Below are 26,842 nucleotides of genomic sequence, written 5' to 3' on the forward strand. Positions count from 1 at the left end.
GTTGTCGCACGCCTGCATATTTGATCGAGACCCGAGCCGGTGCGCCAGCACCGTGGCTTGGCATCTGCTTCCTGTCGTGCGAGAACGTTCACTCCCCTTACTGCCCCGGGCTGTATGTTCTCTGGCTGCCTGTAAATATTGGATAACTCAATGTAGCTGTGCGCCGAAGGGGGCAAAAAGTTCCGCTCGGTGGACGTTCATTTTTTTATCTCGCAACTCCGGGTTGTTTCTTTTTAAAGAAAATGCAGACGGTTGGCTGCTACAACCGTGGAATTTCGCTCGAGAGCAGCGTGCATGCCGGCTCATAAAGCGAATTGTTCAACGCCCCACAGCGGGTATGCGGGTTCGCGTTGCATACATACTGCTGAGGGTGGGTATGTAGCACTTTTGTAGGTTTCAGAGTACGCACACAGCAATCAGAGAGCGGGCGAAGATTTCTCGTGGTTGACCCTCTAGTCAACTTTCTTGGCTGACTCAAGCGATTGAGTTGATTACCGTTTTATAATGGTTTGTCCAATACAGCTCTGTGGGCAAGGGGAGGGTGACGCGTAGCCGCGGCGGTAGAAGGCTATGGTCTTTCCATGACATTTGCTGCGAAGCAAGCGGGTACGAAGCCAATTTTTTGTACCACTCCCGTTCCCCCCCCCCCCCCCCCCCTTCCCCCCCGGCTGACCCCTCCATAAAACAAGACCTCACACCCAAACATTCGCACTGGGTGTGTATTCCCGTGAATGTACGCGCGTGGAGTGCACTGCTCACTCTACGTCTCTCCCGCCCTCGTTTCTTTCCCAACTTGCTCTATCTTATCCCATTATTCTTTCTGGAGCCGAGAGCTCCTGCAGTTCACGTTTTCCTCCCTTTTCATTTTAAACCTCTCCTCCTTCTTTGCTGCCCTACCCCTTCCCCTCTGGTGCCTAATCGAGTTCTGTGCCGCGCCCTTTTGCGCTTACTCTTGGACAGGTCTCAACGCTGTTCCACGACGCGAGTATCGGCAACGCCATCAACGTGGTTTTGGTCCGCATGATCCTCCTCGAGCCCGAAGCTGCGCAGGTAAGCACCTTTATCTCCAATCTTCCGTAGCTGTGGTTGCGAAACGTTTTCGGGTGACTCTTTTTAGGGAACTAAAATTGCTGCTTGCGGGACGCAGGCATGACGCGAAAATGCAAGCGCGCAGGGCTTGGTTGCTTAAGCGTTACTTCCCTGCCTTGTGCAGGTCTTGCTAGTTAAATCAGATTTCAGCGCGCTTCAGGATTTTTAACGGCGGAGCTGTTTAAGCTTGAGTTCCGGCCGTGCCGGGCGTCGCTCAAAAATCGGCGCAGAAAAGAAGTGGAGGTGGAAAATTGTGCGCCAAAATGTGTGAGGGGAAGTGGCGGGGAGCTGACGAGCAGGTGTGGGGAGTGCGCGTCGCGATGCAGATGTTCGGGTGAGGAGGCGCGCGTCGGGGATTGGCTGCGCCTAGTGACGACGTAAGCTCTGACGTGCAGGTGTTGTTCTAGTTGAGAGAGACGGCGTGCGCCGGGCGGGTGTCCGATCTCCTGTAACATGGGCAGGCCTAAGAAAAGCCAAGTTAAAGCTAGTCAAGACACACCAGCTCCGCTGTTTCCTCAGTCTTCGCATCTCAGTTGCGAAGGTGGCCGAACTTTCTTTGGCTTTCTCCAGGTATTCGGAAATAAGGTGAAGGTAACCATACCTCTTAGCGAAACCCTCAGAGGCTCAGGTGCATTGCACACAAACCTGGCTAGAGATTGGGACGTCTATTGCTGACGATGTTTACAGTATGAATGTAGGGGAAAATGAGGGTGGAGGGAGAGATGGAGGGTGTGTCAGTCCCGGACCGTCTTCGGACTGCCTTGGGTGGGATCTGGCGCTCGATTTTTACATATGCATTCCTATGGGGCATCCAAACCGAGTGCCATCCTCGGACTGCCCGCAAACTATCCGGGGCCGGTGAATCGAGAGTGTCCAGTGTAAGCTTGGGGACAAGCAGTGCATGCAGCGCTCCCTGGTGTCGCCGCAGGAAGAGCCGCTGCCCTCCTCCGAGGAGCTCGATCAGCTGCGCGTCGACGAGTCGGCCGACGGGACGCTGAAGAGCTTCTGCCGCTGGCAGCGCTTTGTCAACCCGTCCGACGAGAGCCACCCGAACCACCACGACCTCGCCATCCTCGTCACCAGGTGCGTACACATTTGGGCCCGAGGCTCCGTACTGCCTCCCTTCTTCTGCCGAGCGCTTACTTTTTTAACCACACCGGTCGGCACGTGGCGTCACCCGTGCGCAAAAATGGCGCCAGGATTTTCTGAGAAATCGCAGTGGCTATTACTTCGTTGTCCGTTGAGCTTTCGGTTTGCTCTCGTACTTCCGTAAATGGTGCGAGAAACTTACCGCCGCGATGTATAATCGGCGCTCGACTTTTCCCAATCCACTGCTCATATCTACGTGCATATGCATGTTTAATGCGTAGCATTCTTCGCCGAGTATCCCTACAACCAGGACCGTGTAACGCCCAGCATTTCCACAAAAATGCAGATATCGCGGCAGTTCCACCTGTAATCATAGGTCGGCAAAACAGAAAGAACTCTCAAACTCAATCACAATTTTTTTCATTCACGCTGTACTCAATCAAACTCAGACTCAAAAAGTTCATCTGTTCACAAAATCACTCGTACTCACTCATCAAATACTCATTTCTAATCGTACTCACTTGTACTCAAACTCATTTGTTCTCACGAGTATTCGTACTCAATCTGTACTCATGAGTACTGAATCTGTACTCATGAGTACAGAGTGAGTACTCATGAGCACTCAATCTGTACTCGTGAGTACTCAATGAGTACTACTGCTCATGAGTGCTACTCATGAGTACTACTCATTCTGCTCTCATGAGTACTCAATCTGTACTCATGAGTACTCAATTTGTATTACTCACGAATAATCAACTTATCTGCAGTGTTAGCTAGGTCGTAGCTCGAATGAGACTAAGTAGAAAAAATAAATTGTTTAATTGATTAGAAAAACACAGGTTACATATAAATCAGGACAGAGGAAGAAAACGTCTGACACGGTGCACTGTCGTTGGGCGACTTACTGCGTGAAGGCAAGTACATGTGAGAAAGCGAAACGGAACGTAAGCACTCGCGTTGCGTCTGGCGTCTCCTCTTGTTCTAAGGCCGGGTCGGGCTCAGGGGAGCTCGGGGCTTGTCGGTGCGGCCATGGCCGTAAACTGCGTTTTTCTGCGTGTCTTCGGGGGCAGCTTTTGTCGTCCGTTTTCTTGTTTGCACTACTGCACTCAGGAGTGCATATACTCAAGAGTGCAAACACTCGCAAAAACAGTATTCATGAGTATTGTACTCATGAGTGCTGTGTACTCATGAGTACTGTGTACTCATGAGTACTGTGTACTCATGAGTACTCAAACTCATGAGTACTCATACTCATGAATACTGTACTCATGAGTACTCACACTCATGAGTAGTGTACTCATGAGTACTGTACTCACGAGTAATGGACTTACCCCTGTACTCAATCGTCATCACACTCACTGTTTTTTTCTGGGTGTGTGATCACTCATCATAGTACTCACTCGTGAGTTTGAGTACAAATGAGTACAAATGAGTGTACTCACGAGTGAGTACGCCGACCTATGCCTGTAATCGTTATAGCGTAAAAAAAGATATCTGGTTGCACAAAATGTCGAAAAAATTAAAAAATAAGAAAAATACAAAAAAGTACCAGAAATGTCGAAACGTGTAACGCTCTGCATTTCCACAATAACGTAAATTTTGCGAAAGTTCCACCTGTAATCGTTATAATAGCGTAAATGGAGATAACTGGTCGAACAAAAGTTTGAAGAACTTGTAAATAAGAAAAATATTAAGCAATTACGGAAACGTCCTGCATTTCCTCAATAATGCATTTTGCGAATGTTCCACTTCGAATCGCTATAATAGCGTAAATAGAGATAATTTGTCGGACAGGATTTAGAAAAACCAAAAATATGACTGTAAAAACTCACACTTAAGACAAGCAGCATAAGAATGCTACGCATTAGTAGATAATTTTCTGAATTTCTACAGGATTTTTTTTCTGTGCTCCAGTTCGCCTTTATTTTCTGTCTCTCCCTAACCACAGACAAGAGATCTCTTAAGAGAACATCTTGGAGACGCTCTCTGTGCTCGTCTTAGTGTGCCCGCCAAGGGGAGGAGGCGTGTTGAAACGCCGTAGTCCGGCCCCCTCTCCCCCACGTGCGTCCTTTGCAGGTTCAACATGTGCGCGCCCGGGCTGGAGCTATGCTCGACGCTGGGGTTGGCCGAGGTGGCCGGCATGTGTCAGCCGCAGCGCAGCTGCAACGTCAACCAGGACTCTGGCCTCACGCTCGCGTACACCATCGCGCACGAGATCGGACACAAGTGAGTCCCCTGCGACGGCGGCGCGCTAAGTTGAACGAAAAACACAGCCAGCCTGTCAGGCATGTCACCATTGTTGATGGGCATGTAAACCTAGGGGCCATTAGGGCGCCACATTCTAACAGCGGGCACAGTTAGTAAGGGTACAAAATAAACACTAAAACCCTCGTTATAACGAAGTACTCGGGACAAGAAACAAATGTTGTTATAAGCAGTATTTCGTTAAATGTGTTGACGAGTTGCTTTTTTTGCACTGCAGATGTAACCGTAGAAACTTCCACTAAATATAGACTTCGAATAAAGGAAAGCGACTTCGTTCGTTATAACTAGTGTGTTTGTGCGAAGAAACCGAGCGCGGGAACTGCCTTCCGATGATGATTTTTGGATTTTTTGGCGCAAGGCCAGCTAGGGCAAAGAGCGCCAAACAACTGCTTTCCAAGGTGCCGCGTGCATAGACATAGGTCATGCCGTGAATGTGACGGTGTTTGCGCCCTGTGGGTGTGGTGGTGGTCAGTGGCTGACCTTTGGGGCGTCACCGCGTCGCAGCTTCGGCATGAGCCATGACGGGCCGCACAACGGCTGCCAGGCGCCAGCGGGGCTCCGGCAGCACGTGATGGCGCCCCACCTTAGCTCGGACCCGTCGCCGCTTGTCTGGTCCAACTGCAGTCGTGAGGAGATCACGCGCTTCCTCGAGTGAGTATACTTTGTCTGTGCCCTCTTGGAAAAGAAATAACTTTTACAGGCGCTTGTAGCTGCCCCTAAAATATTGCTCCCAATTTGAACTTCCCGCCATGGCGGTGTGCCTTCACGCTTGGCCGTTGGCAGATGTCCGAAGACAAGGAAGAGGGAGACGAGCGTGCTCCGGAGTGTGAAAAAAAAAACCAAAGGGAGAAGACGAAGAAGAAGACCGTGGAGCGTTAGTCTAGCGGTAGCTCATTGCTTGTGGGCGCATATTCGCCTTGGGAAATAAACTGCAATTACCAATCTCTTGTAACCATCGTTACAATATTCTCCAGCACAATCGATACTGTTGCGTGCAACCGAAAAAAGACGTCACTAAATAATAAATACTTGGTTACTACGCTACTTTGGAAAAATAGTGGTGCTTTGCACGTTCCGCACGATTTTCCTTCCTCGCGCGGGTGGAACGCGTGGCTTCGAGCAAGCTTTTACGTCAGACTGCATATTTCGCTGCGCGAATCGGTTACCAATGCGACCGCTGTGCAGCTTGTTCCCGGGGGAATTTTGCGAGTCCCTCGGAATTACAATGAGGCGAAACAAGCCGCGTTCATTCCATAGCGGATGGCAGCCACACCACGAGACTCTCGTGCAGTTGAGTCTCTGTCAATTTTCGAAGTTTTTTTTTTTTTTTCCAGAAGAATGGGACAATAGGTCTAAATTGAAGAAAAAAGACACAGCCGCAGACCTGCCAAGTTTTACGATTTTATCGTAAAGTGCCCGATTTTCAGCACATTTTTACGAGTGTCGTAATGACAACTATATTTTTACGATTCTTTGTTTCGTGCCAAAAACTTAGCAAAGTTGGTCCTGTTGGTCCGTACAATCCAATCTACTGGCTGCATCTCGCCATTTCACAAAGTCATGCTGGAACACTGTAACGGCTTGTATCCAGAGCCAAAGACGAAGACTATTCGAAATGTGCTTGCTTTTCTTCGTTTCCCCATGTACTTCGTGTGGTGCGTTGTATGCGTTTTTTTTTTCTGTGCTGACCGACGTTGAGTACAAGTCTTCAACCACCCAAAGAAATGATGAAGACCTAGTAATTGGCAGCCATACCATGCAGAGCTTGTAAAACCTGAAGAAAGAAGCGGGGGAGGAGTTTTTTACATGAATCAGAAGATTCTTCGTGCCGGATAGAGAGTAGGTACATGATCTTGAAATTTCCACTGAAGTGTGACCTGTTGAAGAGCGCAGAAGTGGCATGGCTTGCTTCCATCTAACATGCCAGGTTTGCTGATATCAAATATCTAGTCAACCGCTTCCCATTGCTTGTACCAGTTCAGGAGGGGCAAGGTGTCAATCCTGCTCTGGACGACACTCAGGCAGTTTGCCCATCTTCAGTTGGAAGAACTACCCGCTGAAGTAACAAAGCAGGAGCGGAACGACAAGCAGTGGCGTGCGGTCTCCGATCTGCCAGAAGTGTATGTCACTTTGAAGTATGGTAAACTTTCGAAAGTTATGTTGGGGGTCTTGAAACTCCCGCATAGCAATGCAGAGTGTGAAAGAGCTTTCAGCAAAGTCGGAAAGGCTCACACACAGTTCCGTGCCTCCATGTCCGAAAAGACAGTTGAGCATTTGATTGTTGCAAGATGTGCCCAGATGTGCCAAGACAGCAACGGCCTCTGTGCTATCCCAGCCCTCCACTTCCAAGATTTAATTCTTAGAACATTTTGTGCGTCTTTTGTGATATGTTTGCTATGAATTTTATCCAAGCTAGTTTCTGAGGAATAAAATGGTATTTTAGTATTTTTGTATGCAATTTCAGTATTTCTTGGCATCTTCTGTAGTACTTGGAGCAGTTTGGGGTTGGCAGGTCTGCAGCCGCCAGAGGTGGGGGTGCCGCAGTGGTAAATAAAAACATAATTGAATTTCCTGTCTCCGTCCATTCGTGCCAATCCTCGCTACTTGCCGCCAGGAACGTCTTGGCAGTGACAATGGAAAGCACAGGCTGTCAAGACCTCACCTACGGGAACCTCGGCGCGCGCCGCTGTCCTGTCTCCGTGGCGGCGAAGGAAGCCGACGCTGCTGACACTGTGCGTGCTCTCGCAGCCGCGACTGGGGCAGCTGCCTGGACGACGAACCCCGCGCGCACCAGTTCACCTTCCCCCTGCTGCCTCCCGGTGCCATGTACGACGCCGACCACCAGTGTCGCCTCCAGTACGGGCCCGCAGCCCAGCACTGCGACGGCATCGAGGTGAGCTCCCCGTCTCCTCCTCCTCCTCCTCCTCCTCCTCCTCCTCCTTCTTCTTCTTCTCCTTCTTCTTCATCTCCTTCATTTTCTTTTTTCTTTTTCTCCTTTTTATTTTCCTTTTTATTTTCCTTTTTCTTTTTCTTCTTCTCCTCCTCCTCATCCTCATCCTCCTTTTACCCCGCGAGATGACGGTGATCAGTGGGTGGCAAGCGCGAACTGGTATGATTCGTTTTTCGCTTACTCTCGCGTAGGCAGAAAAAGAAATCAGTACTTCCAATAGTATTAATGAAGGTTGGGGCAAGGGGAAATTTTACCGCTTTGTAATTTTTACCCGCCGTTATTTCCTTGTGACGACCACAATGAGAAATTTTTCAAATGCACTGTGCATGCGGGAGGGCTGGCACGACTAACTGGGGTTCTTATTATAGGGGTGCACAGACAGAAGAGAGGAACATTCCGAGATTAGTACTTAGAATTAGAGCTGCGCTAAACCCAACTTGTGAACAGCGCAGTTCCTAGCTCTGAACGCATGAAGCCGCGGACGTTAATTATTTTGTACACTCTCCTTCCTCCCTTCCCCTCTCTCCCCCCGCGTCCTCCCCAACCTTGTTTACTTCTTAGTAGCCAACCCCAACCCTGTTTCAAAATGCGGGGAAGGCTTTTTTCTTTTTGGCAAAGTTATCACGTTGGTTAAATACTGTCACCGGCTACTTTCGTATGAATGTTACTGATATGATTGACAACTTCAACCTATTATGCATGGACGCTTTTTTACGTCGTCCCTTAGCGCCCCCACATTGGCACCAGCATGGCGTCAGCACACTACATACTCCAACGCTGGGCAAACCGTAGGGACCATATTCCTTCTCTCTACTTCCCAGTAAATACGCTTGCGTCACTTTTTTGTTTATTTTAATTTATGTTATTTTATTTTCGCATTACGTATTGGGTAGAGTGACGCCGGTACACCCAGCTGCGCGGACACCGCGCTTTATAAACAGCCTTTCCGTAGGGAAGGCTACACCGCAGCGTTTGCGAGAATGGCAGGCAAAGCACGCTTTACAGGCACAAAGCACAAGCACAAAGGGCGGGCAATTAACAAATGTGAATTATGTTACTGAGAGACAACTTTCGAAGACAAGGAAGCAAGAAAACAGGGGCACAGCACAAAAAGTAGGTCAGCCAGAAACTAGGCAAAACGAATGGGAAAAAAGCAGAAAACTGCACCTAGAACCCAAGTTATTTAATCGAAAGAAAAAAATTCTGGAATATATTGATCAGGGCGTTCAAAATACCGATTTTATACGGGTTACGAACCTTAGGTATCCAGTAATCTTTTTTTTTACAAATGAACCCAGCTGACAATCACGACAGCCAATCTGTGTGAGATGTTAAGGAGCATGCGCAAAAACTAAAGCCAGTAGATGAACACTACATGACTGCGTAAACGTGTACTGCGGATCTAGTATATCAATGTTTAGTGCTAGCCGTTTCAGGGCCGCCATTTTAGAGGCGGTCAATCCGTTGCAACTCCCGGCGCGTCTCGGCCACCCCGTATCCGCACATCCACACACACACACACACACACACACACACACACGAAAAGAAACGCTTACACACACAACACAAGCAGGTGTGCTCTGGCTGCGCCTTCTTCTCGAATTTTTCACAGTTCGCCAGGCTATTCCGCTTGCTTTATTCCTTGCAATTGTAAAGAACTAGCCCGCATCCCTAAGGCGACCATAAATGTAAAGGTGCCCGCTTGCGCAGTTTAGTCATTGAATTCTTGCGAACTCATTTTTTAACGAGGCACTGTCCTGCGATATTAAATACCGAAGCGATATACTTCCTCCCTTCGTCAAACATAACATAAACGCATGCTAAATCGCGGCTTTAATTAAACATTTTGGGCTGTCCGGTGTCCGTGAAGGGCAGCCACCCGTGGGATTCGATTCTCGTTCCGGGGGCTGAGCTGGCCGGTTTCGCCGGGGCCAGCCAGCGAAGCCCCGAGCGGGCGCGGATCCGCGTGCGCGTGCGTGGCTTGACGGCGGGTGTGTCCCGTGCCAGGAAGTGTGCCGGACGCTGTGGTGCCGCCTGGGCAACAAGTGCGTCACCAAGATGGAACCGGCGGCCCAGGGGACCGTCTGCGACAAGAACAAGGTACGATGGCGGACCGCTGACTCTTCTTTCTTTAACGGCGAAGATGTTGAGCAAATCGTTTGTGTATGGTGTCTGCAGCTTAAAAAAAAAAAAATTAAAGCCGTTTCACTCAATATGAAAGCTGTCGGAAGTGCAAAACCAATTCGCCATAATGGGCTTTAGCGCCGTTATCCGCCCACTGCTACGACCCTATGCAATTCTAATTTCCCGCCTTCGCAGTGCTCGTGCGACCCCTGCCTGAAACTGCGCCAGCGGGAGTTCTGTTCTTTGTGTGCTTGCTATTCCTCCCGCACGTTCCGGCGTTGCACTGACACTTTTTTTCACTTACTATCGTAAAAACCAACCCAACGAGCGTTCTTAACTAAACGAACGCGGGCGCTGCCGGTTAATTAAGTATATTGTGCCTCAAATGTACCTACAGTTTTTTTTTTTTTTTTTTTTGCGCTAAACAACGGGAAGATGTATGACAAGCGCCAGCGTTTCGCGAGTTTCGAACGCTTATGACTGTATACACCGCTTGGCTTTCGAAGCCTCTGGGTTACGCCGCTACGACGGAACGCCGTGTGGCTCTACTTCGGTCCAGCGAGCGAGCTACGACAAGGCGAGCCCCTAAAGTGCTCTGCACTTAATACCAAGAAAACGCCCAGCGCTTGTGCACGCGTGCCTCGAGCGAACGTTCGTCAAGCTAAGCATACCCACTTAGAGAGATTGGCCAACATTGCGCACAAAAAAAATGCCAGCATTTGCCGTATCGTAGCAACACTTGCTCGGAACGAGAAAGACACGTCATAGCGCACGTCCCTCGTTCATTCGTCCTCGTGTCGTCGTGTTCTCTGTACCGTAGAAGACTTGAATGTCTTCTACGTGGCCCGGTGCGGCCGAGGAAGAGGCCGCTCTGCTTCGAGAGGCTCGGCGTGCAAAGAATCCGCCAGAGACGATAAGTGGCGCTTGCAGAGTGACGTACGAAAACGTCGACCAAAAGGACCAAGAGCTCACTCTGGCCTTGCTCAACATTTATACGTCATTGGAATGCCATGCCGCCCACGTCAACCACGACAATAAAACTCGACTTTGTGTCCGTCAATGATCTCCTACAACTGCTTCGCCATTCAAGTCTTGCTCGTGAATTTTTTCTCAAACTCGTTCGAAGAACAAAGGACTTGGCAGGAAGGAAGAGTAAGGGTTTTTTGTTCCTGTGTATATGACCGTGTGTACAAAGCCCGTTTCACATAGCTATTTCATTTTGCGAACTTTTTTTAAACTTTCTCGGTAACGAATTAGCTCCGCTGGTGGAGTAGTCTCGTCACCGTCCTGCAGGTGTACTGTGCTCGTTTCACTAATTCCGTGCGCTGTTGACGATTCTGCGAGGTGTGGAGAGCTATTGAAAACATGCGCGGAAGAAAGAAGTTCCACTTGGCGTTATCTCCTTGGGAAAACGGACGAGGAAGACAACGCCAAGTGGAAAAGAAGGCACATTCGCGGTTGTTTGGTCCTCCGCTTACCTCATTGGCTGATGCCGTTGCGCGTGCGCATTCCCCATTGGCCAATTCCCGCTGCCGCTTTCCCAGCGCTAATTCGTAAAACAAGCCTCAGTTCGATGCGACTGTTCGCATACCTGTTCGTGCCGCGCGAGCAGTGGTGCTACCTGGGTGAGTGCACGGAGATGGGCGAGCGACCGGAGGCCATCGACGGCCACTGGGGCCCCTGGTCCAACTGGTCCGAGTGCTCGCGCAGCTGCGGAGGTGGCGTCATGGTCTCGGAGAGGCACTGCGACCATCCGAGGTATGTGGCGTCACCGAACCATGGCGTTTTTTATTTTTTTTTTTGTTTTTTTTTTTAGCGGCCGCGATGTGGTGAAGAATTTTCATCGCGACTGTTGTATTCACTTTTCTCCGTTTTCTCGGGAGTCGGGCTGGTAACTACGTTGACGCAGCTACTGACGCCGCTTTTTGTTGGCTTAAATCAGCGACCGTGCAATTATTTCATGGGTCACTACCCAGCCGAAAAAGACGGCAGAAAAAATTTCTGTAGTTTTGACGTATTTTCGCGTGTCGTACTGTCGTCTTATCGTATTATTGTCGGGTCGGGATTGTGGTGTTCTGTCGTGTGTCGTATTCCTGTCCTGATTTTGATGTTCCGTCGTGCCGAATTCAGGTCTTGTCGTGATCCTGATTTTCCATCAGTAGTTGCACATGGTTTGAATGTTATTGCCCATTGTGAAGAGTCGCGTAAATGGCAGTTATGGTGTGAGTACAGGAATGTTTGTCATTGAGAAAATTGACTTTCTCGTTACGACAGAGATGTGTGTCGTAACAACAGATGGGTTTGTCGTAACAAGAGGACTTCTGTTAACGAAGTTTTTTGTCGTACGACAGGAATTCTTGTTACGTTTTTGCGGTATTCCTGGTGTGATTTTGGACTAGGCATAGCCACTAGCCTTGTGGTCGTGATGTTTCGCATGACCTGGCGTTTCATTTCACCTTTCAGGCCAGCGTACGGCGGCCGCTATTGCATCGGCGAGAGGAAACGATACCGGATGTGCAACACTCAGGTACGTTTAGAGCTGTGCTCAGAAAGAGAGATAGAGTACGCGTGTCTGTTACGAAAAGCAACGGGGAGCAGTCCTCGCAACATACGAAACAGCCTTCGTTGCCAAAAAGTTAAATCTCTAAATAACCGCAGAACCCCCCCCCCCCCCCCCCCCCTCCTTTCCTACCTACAGAGTTGCGCCGAGGATGCACCAAGTTTTCGCGCAGTCCAATGCAGCCACTTCAACAATGTTTCGTACAAGGGCGAGCTCTTCAACTGGTCTCCAGTATCGACACCTGGTACGTTCGATCCGCCATCGCCGCAGGGTGGTGAAGGTTTCAGTCGCTGCGTGTTAATGTCGGTTTCTTAGCTTTTGTAATTTATGCGGGGGCTATTTTTCATGTCTTGGGAAGTGCGGTAGGTAGTTGTCGGACACGAAGAATGCGCGGCACTTAATTTTACGACGTGACTTTGTCGGTAAAAAAAAACCTCGCACTTACAAACCCTTTGCGTATACACAGCTATTGATTGCATTCGCGCTCTTGTGATATGGATGCCACATATGTGTAAATGTAAGCTCCATCGCGCATTGACGCGTCCTGTCTGGACGTAGAATTCGGCATGCCTTGAGGAAAATGAACTCTGGAATGTCCATCAGAGCGGCTTTGAGCTGAACTTTGACTTCCCCAGATTTATATCTCGCCTGACCGTTTTACTAGCGTGACGCGGCTTTGTATAGCGGCAGACGTGGAAGCGGGTCCCGTATTTCATCACTCTAATTGGAAACGCGTTCTAAATCGCTCTGTTCGTCCGATACCAAGAACGTCGCCCTGCGGTCGGTTAATGTTCGTATGAACTTTAATGTTCGCATGAACTTTAGCGTTCGTATGAAATTTAATTAAATCTTGGTGCAGCAGTAACATTAAGGCAAATTAACGCTACAGGATTACCTCTTTAAAGCCTATTTTCATCTCCCTCCGGGCTGGTAAAACGAGCCCCCAACGGAAGGTGTTCCGTAAAGGGACACTTCTGGAGAACGGGCGCCCTTGCATCGGGGGTCCGTTTTTTCAGTACGAAGAGAGGAAACAACAGACTTGAGCCGTGAATCCCGGAAAAAGCCGGTCTGCGTTTATTGGCGCGATGATGTAAGATTGGCCATATTGCGTTGATGCCTACGAGTGCGAACCGTGTACGAAGGTGGGCGTCTTTCCCTTTCCCTTTTTCCCCCAGCCACCCCGTGCCAGCTGCACTGCAAGCCTGACGGCAAGTTCTTCTCGCGCGTGCTCAAGGAGTCGGTGACCGACGGGACGCCGTGCAGCCCCGGCGCCCGGGACGTGTGCATCAACGGCAAGTGCAGGGTGCGTGCCAGGGAGTTCTTAGCTCTCCTCCTCTCTTCTTCCTTCACTGTCTTCCTGAAGATGCCGGGCTTTCCTTTCTGGGACAGGGCCTGAACAGAGGGCCGAGTGACTGGCACGCGGCGATCAGCAGGGGTCGTGGGGCAGTAGTTCGTCGTATACACAGCCGCTGCTAGTGCACTCTGCTGACCTTATTCTTTGGTGGTTAAGTGTTCGCCCGCAGCGGCGCCACTTTGGTGGGGGCTGACAGCGGCGACCTTAAGGGCGGCACTGGGGCGCTGCCCGTTTCGGGAAGCTTTTTTTTTAGCTTTTTTTCTATTCTCTACTAAGCTATGCTTGCTGTCAAATTTTTGTTTCTCTCAACTGATTCTTCTCGGATTCGTCTCGGTCGAGCGAGTTGGTTAGTCATTCCTTGGTAGTAGCAGCGCAAACTAACGCGTAATTAACTAGATTAACGCGTAATTAAGATAGATTAACAGACCGACACAGGGTTGCCTTCATCCTCACGCATTTCTCTAAGTAATTTCGTGTTGACTGCGCTGTTCATACTCCGGCGTACCGTGATTCTTTTGGTGCTGTGGGCCGAGTATGATTTCTGTTCGCGCTCGGTGGGCACGAAAGCAATCGAGTCATTTTTAAGCTGTCTTAGCGGAGGTATTGTGTACGGGACGCGATGAAAAAAAAAAACCAAAGCCTCTTTTTTAAGAGAAGGATGGTTAAAGAGCGAAGCTTTCTCCCATGCAAGCTGTGTACAAGCCGAAGTCCAAAATACACTTTTCGAAAGTCCAAAAGCCAAACTGCGAAAGTCCAGAGCCACACCACCAAAGTACTATTATGAGCAATATGAAAGGGAACACAGGAACGCGTGGCAAACAGCCTCGAAACAGACTCGGAGCGATACGCGGATGGCGCTGTGAAAAACAGAGGGGGAAAGGAGGGCGCTCTTCCGCTAACTGTTGGCACTCCCACCACGCTGACATGCCTACAAAACGGCAGTTTACGTCATTTCGCCGATAATATGGTATCGTCCGACAGCCGATAACACGCACGGCGGGATGGGGAACAGCTGTTAGAACAGCGTCCCCCTTTCTACTTTGTTTCTGACGGCGGCCGCTGCGTATCACTGATAGCTGGGTCTGAGGGTGTTTTTTACGGGTTCCTGTGTTCCCGTTCATATTGCTCATAATAGTACAAAGCTAAAGTACAGCCCTGCTTAGAGAATCTTTCATCATCATCATCATCATCATCATAGCTTTCCTGGAGTGTGGTTAAAGTTGGTTTTCCTGCAGCGCGTTTTTTGGTCGGATGCACGACGCCATCAGTGAGGCATAAAAAGCTTCGCTTTAAAAGCAATCCGAATGGTTCCCGCCGCCATCGCAGCGGGTGTCCTGTGACTGGGGCATCGAGACGAGCGCCCAGGAGGACCGCTGCGGCATCTGCCACGGGGACGGCACGCGCTGCATCACCGTCCACAAGGAGTTCACGCAGAAGGAAGGCATCGGTGAGTCTGCCTCGGCACTCGGCCGGTTCTTGGCGCACTAGCTCGCGTCGAACTGGCGCAACGCAAGCCTAACAAGGCGCGTGTTGCGGGTCATGAGCTAACTGCAGGAGCCTTTGTTTGTGGGAGCTGTGTAGCGGGGCTTGGAGCTGTTGGAGGCGCAGCTGTACAACCGACTCGGGCCTGAGCTTATAAAAAAATTGCCCCCATCTCCCTGCGAGGGAACCCTGGTGTGATGCGGCGCATGCATACGCGAAATGAGAGAGTACACGTAAATGAGAGAGTACACGTGTTTTAGCGACCACCGCCCAGCTCTTTATTACATTTAAGAATAATGACTTTATGGTCAGTAAAGTGCACAGTGAGCGGTTGCCGCAGCAGTGGTCGAATCTTGGTTTCATCGTCTATGTTCGAGAAGAACGAGAGCGAGCGCTGACTGAACCGCCGCGGAGCGATACCCGCTTTATATTCACAGCGCTTGAAGGAGAGGAGACCGCGGGAGAGAGTCGCGCATGCGCGCACATGCGCACCGGAGCAGCTGTTAACGCAGCGTTAACGCAGCGAAGCGCGCGCCAACCAAGCGCGCCAGCTGTCGTTACGCTAATGCGCCGGAGTGAGTGTTCCGTAGAGCTGTGGGAAAGACAAACGGAGGAGAGTCGCGCATGCGCAGGTGGCGTGCGGACGGACGCCGACGACGCAGGAGGGACATGCCTCAGAGCAAGAGATGCGCCGCATCTAGAAGCCATGAAGACGAAATACAAGTTGGTTTTATTAGAAATACTGCTTAGTCCCGATAACAATGATACCAATATCATCGCAATCTTCGAACAAATAACGGAGATATTAAAGAAAACGTGTGGAGCAGTCGCGACCCCCTAGCCAATTTCCCCCAACTTCTCTATGATGTCAGGGAACCTTGTTTGTGCGATTGGCGGCCGCCTAACTGACCTGTCACGACGACACATGACTGGACGTCTGTAATGGGGCCTCTAGTTCCATTTGACCGCATCAGTTGAGTGCTAACGTGCAGTTAACGCACTGAAAATTACATTTTATTGTTGGTCCGTATGACGTCATTCTTGCTCATAACACGTCACTGTGGCGCAAAATTTGAAAGCTTTTAAATACTTCTTGCTTTTTTTTTCGTTAAAAAACATCTTTCGTGGCTCTAATGGAGCTGAGTGAGATACTGAATCCTAGTTCTTTCAAATTAAACGAAGTTGTATTTTCTCTTCATGGCTCCTTTAAGGCTTTGTACGGGGATTTTTTTACGTCGGCGGCTCCTTGCGGCTAAACTATTAAATCACGGGCAGAACATCGGAGAGAGGTCCTCTTTGACAGCTGGTCTCCGCCGGATCGTTCGGGGAAAACAGCACCACAGCGCGGAGAAGACAAGGGATCCTAGCCTAGTGCGGTGCCGTCGTAGTCGTGCTCCGTGTCGCCGCCGAACCTCACCGCACACCACGCCCTCTTCCCAGAGCGTCTCCACAAAGCAGCAGCTTTTGAGGTGTTTGCGGCAAAATCTGGCCGCCACCTCGTATTAGGGGTGGCGTCACAATTTTAACTGTCAACGACACCCCCTGTCGCTTTACTCGCTCGCGGTGGCCTAGTGGCGAAGACGCATCGTGGTTCGACTTTCGAGTGCGGCGGCTGTCTTTAACAACGGAGCAGTCCCGCCGTGGAGGGTTACTAGATAACTAAATCCAGCCGAGCGTGCGCCTCGTGAGGTGCGCCAGGCGTCGTCCAGGCTTGTGGGTGGGCTTGCGCCACGTGAGAAATCGCAAAAAATACAAAAAATACCTAGCGCACGTGAGGAGCGCCCGGCGTCGGCCAGCTCGACTTTCGAGAACACACTGCCCAGCGTTCGTGGCGTGACCTCTCGCGCGCTGTTCTACTCGCCAGTTCGCGTGCGTTCGCGCCTGAATTGGGGAGCATGGAGGCCGAGTTGTCGAGGCCGGTTGCCGCGGGTTCTGGGGCGTGCAAAGGCGGTTGAGTTTGGGCAAGATGGGAAAGCCTGCCAATCATGGAGACATTTCAGCGGAAAGTACGGAAATATATGTGAAGTGCAACAGCCAGGTCTCCGACGGAGGGTAAGGGGACGCCAGTTATGCATTTTCTCCAGCCTCGCAGCACTGGCGCAAGCTGCGCCGATTTTTTTTAAGGAGACAAAAAATGAAAATGGCTATTTTCTGGGCTCCTGTTAAGAAGCCCCGTATGCCCAAATTATTACGTGACCTACCACTACGGCGTGCGTAGTGACGTGCTCGTGACCTATGCGTAGCACAGCTCGTTAATTCCCAGTTAAAAAAATGTTGAAGATAATTGAAATTACAAGAAATGAGAAGTGTTTCGGTACTATTCACTAAGTTTACGCAGCAGGTCAGTTAACTCGATCACGTGAAAACTTGCAAATCATATTTCGTGTGTCCAGAGTTGTTTGCTTTCGTTAACATAGCAAGAACCCAAATGTCAGGCGTCCCACTCTGTAGAAAATGCAGCGAAGATAGGCCACTTAATGACGTGACGGAGTACCTTTCTATGAATGGTAGAAAAAGCGGAGTAAGTTTGTATTATTTCATTGTGGAACAGTGCTAATTGCGGGTTTTTAGGAGCTGCCGATCTTAAAGGCTGCCGATCGTTTTCTGAACTAATGTATACATCACCACGCAGGAACGGAGTTTGTGTGTACCTGGTGCTTTTTCATATAAATAAACTTTAGTTGGCTGTCAGCGCCTGCATCCCCCCCTTACCTGTGCCCATGTTTGATTTAGTGCTGTTCCACGGTACCTTCTTTAATCATATAGCATGTATTACATCAGCCGTCTTACCAACCGCGTCTCGACATCAGTGGCCGCGTCAATGAAGACCGCACTACACCGTGCGAGAACTCCAATCCGGAGACATTCAACACATTGTACGGGACGCGTCCAACGTATCTATGATTCATTCAACCTGACGTGCAGTCGGTATCCATTAAAGCATTTCTTCATCGCGGGGGATTAATGCGCCGAAACTGCACCTGGGCTTTGAGGCGCGGTGTAGTAGTGTGCTCTGGATTAATGTCGATCAATTATGGATCTTTAACGTGCGCCGAAATGTCGACAAACGGGCGTTTTCGCTTTTCGCCGCCATCATAAAAAACGTCCGTCGTGGCCGGAATCGAACCCGCGTCCTTGACCTCAGCAGCACAGCCCCCTAGCCACTGAGCCACCGTGGCGGGTTTCACTTATTCATTAGGTTTCTAGGCGAAATGATTTGATATACAGGGTGTCCCAGCTATCATGCACCAAGGTTTTAAAAAAATAGTAATGGCGTAACTCGAAGAAAACTTAGTGCATAATGTTTGCAGTACTGTGCAGAAGCGGACAGTAATTTTTTCGTTAAGTATACTTAATCATATTTAATTAATTATCTAGATCTAGAAGTGCTGTCCTAATCACTAAAGTGTCAATGAGGCACTTGTAGGTACTCACGAGGGTCATCTAACTGCGGTATTTGCAGCGACAACCTAATTGCATTGTCATTTATTCTGACTAATAAAGAAAACTCGCGAAATATGAAAAATTCCACGTCACGGCGCTCCCGCGCGCATCGTAAAGCAATGCCCTCAAACAGGCTGCCTCTGAGTTAGCCAGAATGAAAGAAAGTAGAAATCGCGACCGAGTTTGTGGCTTATCTGCCGCACTCTCCCCGCGAAACTTGCTGTTGCTGTTCCCTTCATGCATGCCATTATCGAGGTGATGCCTGTCTTTTCGGGCGGGTGACAGGTAAAACAGTTGTTTTCAATCAGCTTATTTGGGGGCGCTGCCTTACGGTGCGTACGGGAGCGCGGTCACGTGGTATTTTTCATATTTCGCGGGTTTTCTTTATCAGTTAAAATAAATCAGTAGGCAACTAGTTTGTCGCTGATAATATTGAATTTAGGTGCCGCTCGTGGGGGCCTAAAGTGCCTCATTGATGCTAGTCATTAGGAAAGTAATTCTCGAGGTAGATTATTTACAATTAATTAGTGAAGTCTCATTGAAGAAAAAAATACGGTGCGCTTCTCCACAGTACTGATAACATTATAATGTTTGCAGTACTGTGGAGAAGCGCACCGTAGTGCATATATGCACTATGTTTTCTTCGAGTAACGCCATTGCTGTTTTTTTTTTTTAAATCTTGGTGCATGATAGCTGGGACACCCTGTATATGTGTCAGCGGGCGAAGCACACACCAAAGATGAGAAGGAAAATAAATGGCACCGTGTAACTAACCTATGCAGGTGAGACAGGAATTTCGCGCCGCCCCGTTACAAATGTGAAGCCTTTAGTCACCAGGTCAGGCGCCCCGAGGCCTGTGACGCTGTCATTGGAGCAGCGTGCATAAAGGGTCACCGAACCGCGCATGCGGGAAAAGCAGAGGCGTGAATAGGACCATTTAAAAACATTGGGTTGGAATAACGGATGACAGATACCTGCCGTCACCTCCCTGAGTTACGCAGAGTCCTCTATTTCTCACTGCCTTCCAATCTCAACCACAGCTGCGGGGACTGAACATTTTAGACACGCGCTTCGAAATAGTGCAGCCACTTATTCGTTCTTTTTTTTTTAACCTGTGCGTTCAGTTTGTTCTAAAGTTGGGCGGGTGGGTGTATGTTCTTCCTTGGCAGGGGAAGCGCGCTTGGAAAAATGACGGACGAGTTCTTACGGGGCAGGGATTTTGTAAATTCAACGTTCGTGATGCTCGGTGCGGCACGCGATCGGGCCCCGCGTAAAGAGCACACGCATGTGAGCTGGTTAGGCACACCCCTCGGTTCGCTGAGTACTCCTTTCTATAGCGAATGCGTTTCTCGGCTAGGTTGGCTAGCGCTCATCCAGCTGACGACCGCAAAAGCCCTATCCGGAAAGCGCGCGACGTAGCTTACCGGAACCGTCGCCGGAACCAACACCCGCCGACTCGGCACGCGATCGGTTGCTGTGGTTGCGGCCCGTTCCATAGCGCGTGCATCAGAAATAAAACACAAGGAAAAATGCGGGAATCAGAAATGATTGATTGATCGATTGATTGATTGATTGTAGGTTTTAACGCGCCGACGCAGCGCAGGTGATGAGGCGCGCCGTAGTGGAGGACTCCGGGTTCATTTTAACCACCTGGGCATCTTGAACGTGCGCCGATATCTCGTACACACGGGCGTTTTTGCTCTTCGCCTCCATCAGAAAGGCGGCCGCCGCGGCCGGGAATCGAACCCGCGACCTCGTGCTCAGTAGCGCAATGCCTTAGCCACTGAGCCACCACGGTGGGTGGGAATCAGAAATGTAACAAAAATAAAAGAAACGCGCCCTGTAGCACGCGTGCTTCGGAAATAAAACACAAAACGATCTACTATAAAGGGAGCGCGCTTTCGCCTGTCTCGGTTGGCACTCAGCTTCTGTTCAAGCAGTGTCGCAGCAGCATGCATAGCGATTCTTCAACAAGTGGCTGCAGTCACACCGATGTCGACGTCGACATCCGCAGAAGACTCGTCGACGAACCTAGCCGAACAAAAAAAAAAAAACGCCTTCGCGTTCTCATCTTACCAAGATATGCTTTGGGACCTTCTGAAACTTTTTGTATGTGCGTGGTTGTTCTCCCGCTTTTTGAACATGGACTGACGCAGCGCTCCCCGACAGAACTGTGCATTGGGGCGACGACATGCAAGGGTTCACGCATGAAATAAACGCAGAAGAAAAAAAACCGGCCGCGTATCTGCTCACTTCGCTGCAAATGTCGTCGAAAGACGCCGGTCCTCTGCGCCCCCTGCCGCGTAAATGCCTCTCTTCCCTTTCCCGCTCACCCCTCACGCTCTCCCCTCCCGCACCGCTCCTCCCACTGCATAACTCCCACGTATTCTCATTAATTAAGAGATCCAATAAATGTTTTCACCACCCACCCACAATAAACACGGTGGAGATTTGCTAAGTCAAATCAATTTTACCGTGTTCCGCAGCTTGCGCGCCATCTTTTGGAACCTTTGGTTACTGTTGAACTTCTTAGAATGCCGTTACGAGGGCTAGGGTCGGGTGCGAGCGCTTTGTTGTACTTTTGGGTCAAACTATTGTTTTCAACGCGTACTTATTTTTCACGTGATCGCAAAAATGAAGCTGCCATAAATTTTAATTTAAAAAAAAAACACTACTAATATTGATGTTTTCTCCTCAAATATGCCTAATGTTTTCTTTTTGCAGAGTAATGTTGACAAATATAAAGTTTGTCTCCAGATTTATTGGTTGCGAAAAGTTTTGCCTATATAAGCTTCTTGTTCAAGAATTGTTTTTAACTTTTGGCCGGGCGGCAGAATCGAGGGACCGACAGACCCAAATTTTCGCGTTTAAGTAGCCCAAGAAAAACTGTCGCCTTTAAAAATCGCGACGCTACTGCAGAAGCTACCGAACGCCGCAACCATTTGAGCTCAGAGGAATAGGAAGCAGGTTGTCGTAAGCATTGCGCGATCAGAAAAGAGCGACAAGCTCCGGGCCAATATTTGGTTACCAAGCTTGCCCCAGCGTGTTCTCTATATAAAGCGAAGTTTCACGGTCTGCGCTCAGGCAAACCGACGTGCCCTGGCTTTTACAGATTGAGCTCGAGGGAAAGAGCGTTGACAGAAAAGCTTTTCGGACACAGCTTTTTGGCGAGTATGCACACGGCCCGCACGAAAGTGGCCGTAATGCGTGGCGCCGGGTTGCTTGGAGTTGGGCCTCAGTGCAGCCTCCCACCCTTCACCCAAGTGCAGCCTCCCACCCCAAATGCACTCAGCGCGCGGGCGCGCACTCAGAATCCCAATGGTGTTCGCCTTCTCCGGACCCCAAATGTTTGCAAACTGCGCATGCATTAGAGAACTGCTACTCCACGCTAGAGCGAGCAAGACGACACACGACATGGAGTACGTGAGTTTGTTGCAGGAGGGCCCGAAGTAGCGTCGCCGAGCGCTTGGGAGGTGACCTGCGCTTACCTATGGCGGCTGCCGCCACTGGGCATCGCCGCTGGATCTCGCCCAAGTTATTTCAGCCAATATCGTCCCTCCGCAAAGGAATTCTGTGTTCCCTGTCGTATCGCTCACTAAAGTATTTGTTGATTGATTGTTGTGTTTAACGCGCCGACGCAACGCAGGCGATGAGGCGCGCCGTAGTGGAGGGCTGCGGGTTAGGGATCTTTAACGTCCGCCGAAATCTCGTACACACGGGCGTTTTTGCTTTTCGCCTCCATCAGAAAAGCGGTCGCCGTGGCCGGGAATCGAACCTGCGTCTTCGTGCATTAGAGTATTTATTCAAATCGGGCTGACTGTGGCTGACGTTCTGCGACGAAGCACTGTGCCGACGTAACAGATCGCGCTCTTGTCCGTTAGTACAGCGAAATATTAGCCAAACTACGACGCGTACAAGAACTACGATCTTTTTGAAAGCCTATAGTCTTTCTTGGGCTACTCCAACGCGAAAAATGTTGGTCTCTCCGTCTGTATGTCTGTCTGTCTCTGAAAATATAAATTTATTATCAAACAATCCAGGTATCTATGATACAAAGCAACCAGAAACAGTGAAACAAGTGCAGCGCCTTGTTGTTACAAAACTAAGAGCCCGAAGGCTAGCAGTTATAGACAATTGCAGAAACACACAAACAATTCAAAGTTGGTTACAGACAAAAGAGTAACACACAAACGATTGAGAATTGGTTACAACCAAAAGATTAACATGCCGCGGAAACAAGGGTACAGAAGCATTCGCTACAAGAATGCGACAATATACGGTACAAGGATGGTGTTAATGCCGCAACGAATACTGTGGCGAAATAACAACCATTTGTAACAACAAAATAACCAATTGTAAGAACAAATATCCCGAAGGACACAAGTCTGGAAAACTGGCACCCTTTTTCTTGTTCGGCACCTCCTGGTAGACTAATGTCGCAGAAACTTTTCCTCACCCAACAGGGTCAACTCACCTTCCAGAAAGGTCACGATGTGTTCTCTTAAATATATGCAAAGGCCACTGCACACGTAGCCTGCGATTCTGTGCAACGGCCCTATAGCGGCTACGCCGCAGTACATAATCGCCAGTTACCGTGAATAGTTTTCCCAGGGGAGTGCCAGGGCAATGTTCTCTCAGTTGATACCTTGCAAGCCACAACTTGGAGCGGCATGGTGTATGATGCGCCAAAAGCAACGCGCAACAGTGTGCAGCTTGAGAAATTATGCGCTGTGGACTCCGGTCGGCCGCAGTTGGGGCAGGAAGAGTTCTCTGTTACTCCCCAGTGAAATAATCTGTCTTTAGTAGGAAGAATGCGCCAAACTTTTTGCCACTGGAGGTTTTGGCGTTCCCGGGCAGCCTGCCTGAAGTCAGACGTAACCAGGGGCTGAGATCTGGTGGGTCTGCTGGCCTGGCCGACCTCGCAGCAACTAGTTTGTCTCGTAGCCTGGCAGGTTGTTCATTCATAATATCAATATCGGCCCTCGATTCAGCCGCCCTGCCAAAGTTGATAGAATTACTGAGGGAGACGCTTCCACAGGGAAAATTTTTTAATCCAATAAATCTAGAATCGATGCTCCATATTTTTCAACATTGTTCAGCAAAAAAACTAATATTGCGCTTATTTGAGCAAGAACATCAATACATAACTCCTTTTAATTAAAAGTGGACGTGCGCTTGATTTTTCCAAGAATAAATAAAAAAACACTGAAAGTATTGTTATAACCAGGAACACAAACAAGGCATGCCCGCGAGCCTCGCGCTTGTGGATCGAGAGCTAAGTCGCAACAGTCCCGACAGATAGCGCGCCCGCAATGATAACGCTGTACATTCCGTTAAATTTTGCTCGTGGCAAAATTTAACTCCGCTAACATGTAATGGATAGACCGAAGCAAAAGGGGGGCGTGAGAGGTGGGCGGATGAGACGGGAGGCAGGCAGGGATGAGATGGCAGGGGCCGTAGGCCGGCAGGCTCACTGACGAGTGCACTCACACACCCTCCACTCACCACTCACTCATGAGTGGTGAGTGAGCCTTGCCATCGTTTTCGACTGGCGAGTTTGAGAGCGAGTGAGTGCGAGCCCCACGCGCAGTGAGCTCAACGTTGGTGAGCTCCGCTCACCTCTCGCGAGTGCGAGCGCCACTCGCGAGTTCGGGAGCAACTCGGGGGGGCCTCGCTCACCACTCGCGAGCGCACTCGTGCTACTCGCGCCATTTGCGGGGCTCACCACGGTGAGCGCCACTACGGCGTTTGTACTTGCTGTGGCTATTCGTCGCCGGAGCCGCTCGCTGTGATGGTTGTTAGTGGAGGGATTGCTTTTAGCTTCGGAAATATGTCGTCGCTGAGCTCCTGCTATGGGGTACCCTAGAATTAATTCTCTGGTGGCGTGTCGATTATGGAATATGATTTGGATGGCCTTCTTACGCCGTAGTGCACTAATAGTGTTCGGTTTCATGTTTCATTTATGGTCTGCTGCACACACTCGCGTGCGAGGGGAGACGACGAGTGGTGAGTGAGTGGGAGTGGGTAAAGCGAATGGTGAGCGTGAGTGAGTGCGAGTGGTGACGGCGAGCGTGAGCGCAAGTGGGTGCGGGTGGTCGCGGCGAGGGGTGAGCGTGAGTGGGTGCGAGTGGTGGAGGGTGCGTAGTGAGCGTGAGTGCGAGCGAGTGCGAGTGTTGGGGGTGACTGGTGAGCGTGAGTGTGAGTGCGTGAGAAAAAATATATTTTTCCATATCAGTGTGAGCATAGGCGTGCGCAGGGTTCTCGATTAGGGGGGGCGAAGTCTTACCTGGGCGCCCCCCCCCCCCCCCCCCGGAAACTCCCGACCTCCTCCCACTCAAGGCCTAACGGTCAGAACGCAGTGGAAAGACGAGGAATTGTTATAAAATTTTTATTTCAATGAAATGTAATCGCAACGCATACAAAATATTTCTGGGCAGAAGCTTTACTTTCATGTGTAACATCGGCAAAGGGAGCAAGTCCCAGGGCGGATGCGGCATCAATTTCACAACGCGATGCCGAAAGAACTTCCATTCTCCCTAAAGCACAGAAACATATGACATTTGCACATCTGTCTTATATGTAAACTGCAACATGGTTCCAGTGCGTACCGCTCAAACGCTAGCTTTTGAAATTCGTAAGAATTTCAGAAGGTAATATTGCCTGTTCTGAAACTCTTTTTACGCGGCTATTTTGCTCAGTACTAGGCACGTTATTTGCGAGGAGAAGTAGGAGGACAAGCTCCGCAGTAGCTGCAAATATGAAAATTAAATGATAACGTTTCTCACAGCGAATTGATTTTAGTCCCCGCATTTCCGGGGCTGAAATTAAACGGCTTTTGGAAGGCAACGTGAGGGTTCTTCGGCTGCCATGATCGTGAAAACACACGCGTGGTCATAACCCTACGGGACAGGTTCGATTGAGTTAAGGCATGGGGCAAATTTCGCGCCCCCCTCCAGATTATTAGGGGGGGGGGCGGCCGCCCCCCCTGCCCCCCCCCCCCCCCCCCCCTGTTCGCACGCCTATGAGTGTGAGTGAATGGCGCCCAGTTTTGCCGAGATATGGCAGGGGCGGCAGAAGATTACGTACCTTCTTTCGACGACACTAGCAGCGATGCGAGCTGATGCGCGGCCAGATTGTTTTTTCGGGGGTTTTCACGCACCGAAGCTGCACCTGGGCCAAGACAGACAGACAGACAGACAGACAACGAACTTTAGTGAAGGTCCTGAGGAGCACCGCTGCCGTTCAGGGCGGCAGCGCGGCGAACGGTGCCGGGGCTCCTCAGGACCTTCAATAAAATTCGTTGTCTGTCAGGCACGGTTAATGTTGACCACGCGGGGATTGTTAACATGCGTCGCAATCTCGATACGCGAGCGTTTTCGCTTTTCGCCTTCGCCATAAAGACCGCGAGAAAAAAAAAGGGGGGGGGGGGGACGGTAAGGGGTGAAGTAAGGGTGAGCTCATGGGGGACACGGTGTTCATACAAACTGATTTTTTGAATTGCGAACAAGCGAAATGTATAAATAACTTGTTATGCGTGTTATATAATCTGGAATCCCAATCATAGCTTATTCTTTCATCGAACGGCTGTGGCTCATTATGACTTTCATCGCGTTATTTTTTTGTATCGTCTGGGTGACCTGTTTTCTGAATCTTCCGCTCGTTCTGTTTAAGCAATCAATCGGCTGTCAACGTCGTGTCCTCCGTCTCCGTGTGCTTCTTACTTCTCGTTTGTACACTGCTTTTCCCGCAGTTAGCGCTCCTTTCACCCTTGTTCTGCGTATAGCCACGCGCTCATTGTGCATCAGGTATACCCCCCGTGGTGTCAGCGCCTGCGCGTTCGCGTAAACACCCGCTGCATCTAGAGATTGGAGGTACAGAAGTATGGTTCCAAGCCCTCCGCTCACCTAATCGGGCGAGAAGGCCACCGTCCGATCTGAGGTCTGCTTGGGCGGCATACGAGGGCCGTAAATGTCCAAGTCACTGCTGAGTTCTTTGTGGTGGCGCGGCTGGCTTGCTTGCTATACGATCGCCAATTCCGTCGCATGCATTCGCCCGAGGTGACCATGGCGATCCCTCCCCCCCTCTCTGTACGCAGGCTACACCGAGGTGGGCCGCGTTCCCAAGGGCGCGCGCAACATCCGCGTCGAGGAGCAGGGTCCGTCCAGCAACTACCTGGCCGTGCAGGGCGCGGGCGACGGCGAGTTCTTCCTGAACGGCGACTGGCTGGTCCAGTGGAGCGGAGAGTACGCGGCCGCCGGCACCACGCTCTTCTACCAGCGGCAGGGCGAGCGCGACACGCTGCACGCGCCGGGGCCCACCAAGCAGGAGCTCGTGCTCTACGTGAGTGGCCGCATGTGCGACGGGACGGGACGAGAGATGGCGTTGAGTGTTTGCTTAGCTGAGAGTTCGTCTTACTGGAAAAGAATCCGTCGCTGTTAGCCATTCAGCAGTTTTCTAGGAGAGGTGCGTGAAGAAAGTAGTACTC

General features: G+C 50.2%; 1 protein-coding gene across 1 annotated transcript in view; it reads left to right on the top strand.

The window, feature by feature from the left end:
- Positions 1–26,842, top strand: part of LOC144170032 (A disintegrin and metalloproteinase with thrombospondin motifs 7-like) — a 137,465-nt gene that overhangs the window by 87,494 nt on the left and 23,129 nt on the right. Inside the window, exons 5-16 of the mRNA XM_077699521.1 lie at positions 961–1,050; positions 2,018–2,172; positions 4,255–4,404; positions 4,948–5,094; positions 7,192–7,336; positions 9,401–9,493; positions 11,130–11,275; positions 11,981–12,044; positions 12,216–12,321; positions 13,253–13,380; positions 14,758–14,878; positions 26,453–26,697. Coding sequence (XP_077555647.1) covers positions 961–1,050; positions 2,018–2,172; positions 4,255–4,404; positions 4,948–5,094; positions 7,192–7,336; positions 9,401–9,493; positions 11,130–11,275; positions 11,981–12,044; positions 12,216–12,321; positions 13,253–13,380; positions 14,758–14,878; positions 26,453–26,697 — 1,590 coding nt within the window. The remainder of the gene's footprint in view (positions 1–960; positions 1,051–2,017; positions 2,173–4,254; positions 4,405–4,947; positions 5,095–7,191; positions 7,337–9,400; positions 9,494–11,129; positions 11,276–11,980; positions 12,045–12,215; positions 12,322–13,252; positions 13,381–14,757; positions 14,879–26,452; positions 26,698–26,842) is intronic.

The sequence above is a fragment of the Haemaphysalis longicornis genome, unplaced genomic scaffold, assembly GCF_048455015.1.
Source record: "Haemaphysalis longicornis isolate Haplotype H1 unplaced genomic scaffold, Haemaphysalis longicornis Haplotype H1 scaffold_2, whole genome shotgun sequence".
Lineage (NCBI taxonomy): Eukaryota > Metazoa > Arthropoda > Arachnida > Ixodida > Ixodidae > Haemaphysalis > Haemaphysalis longicornis.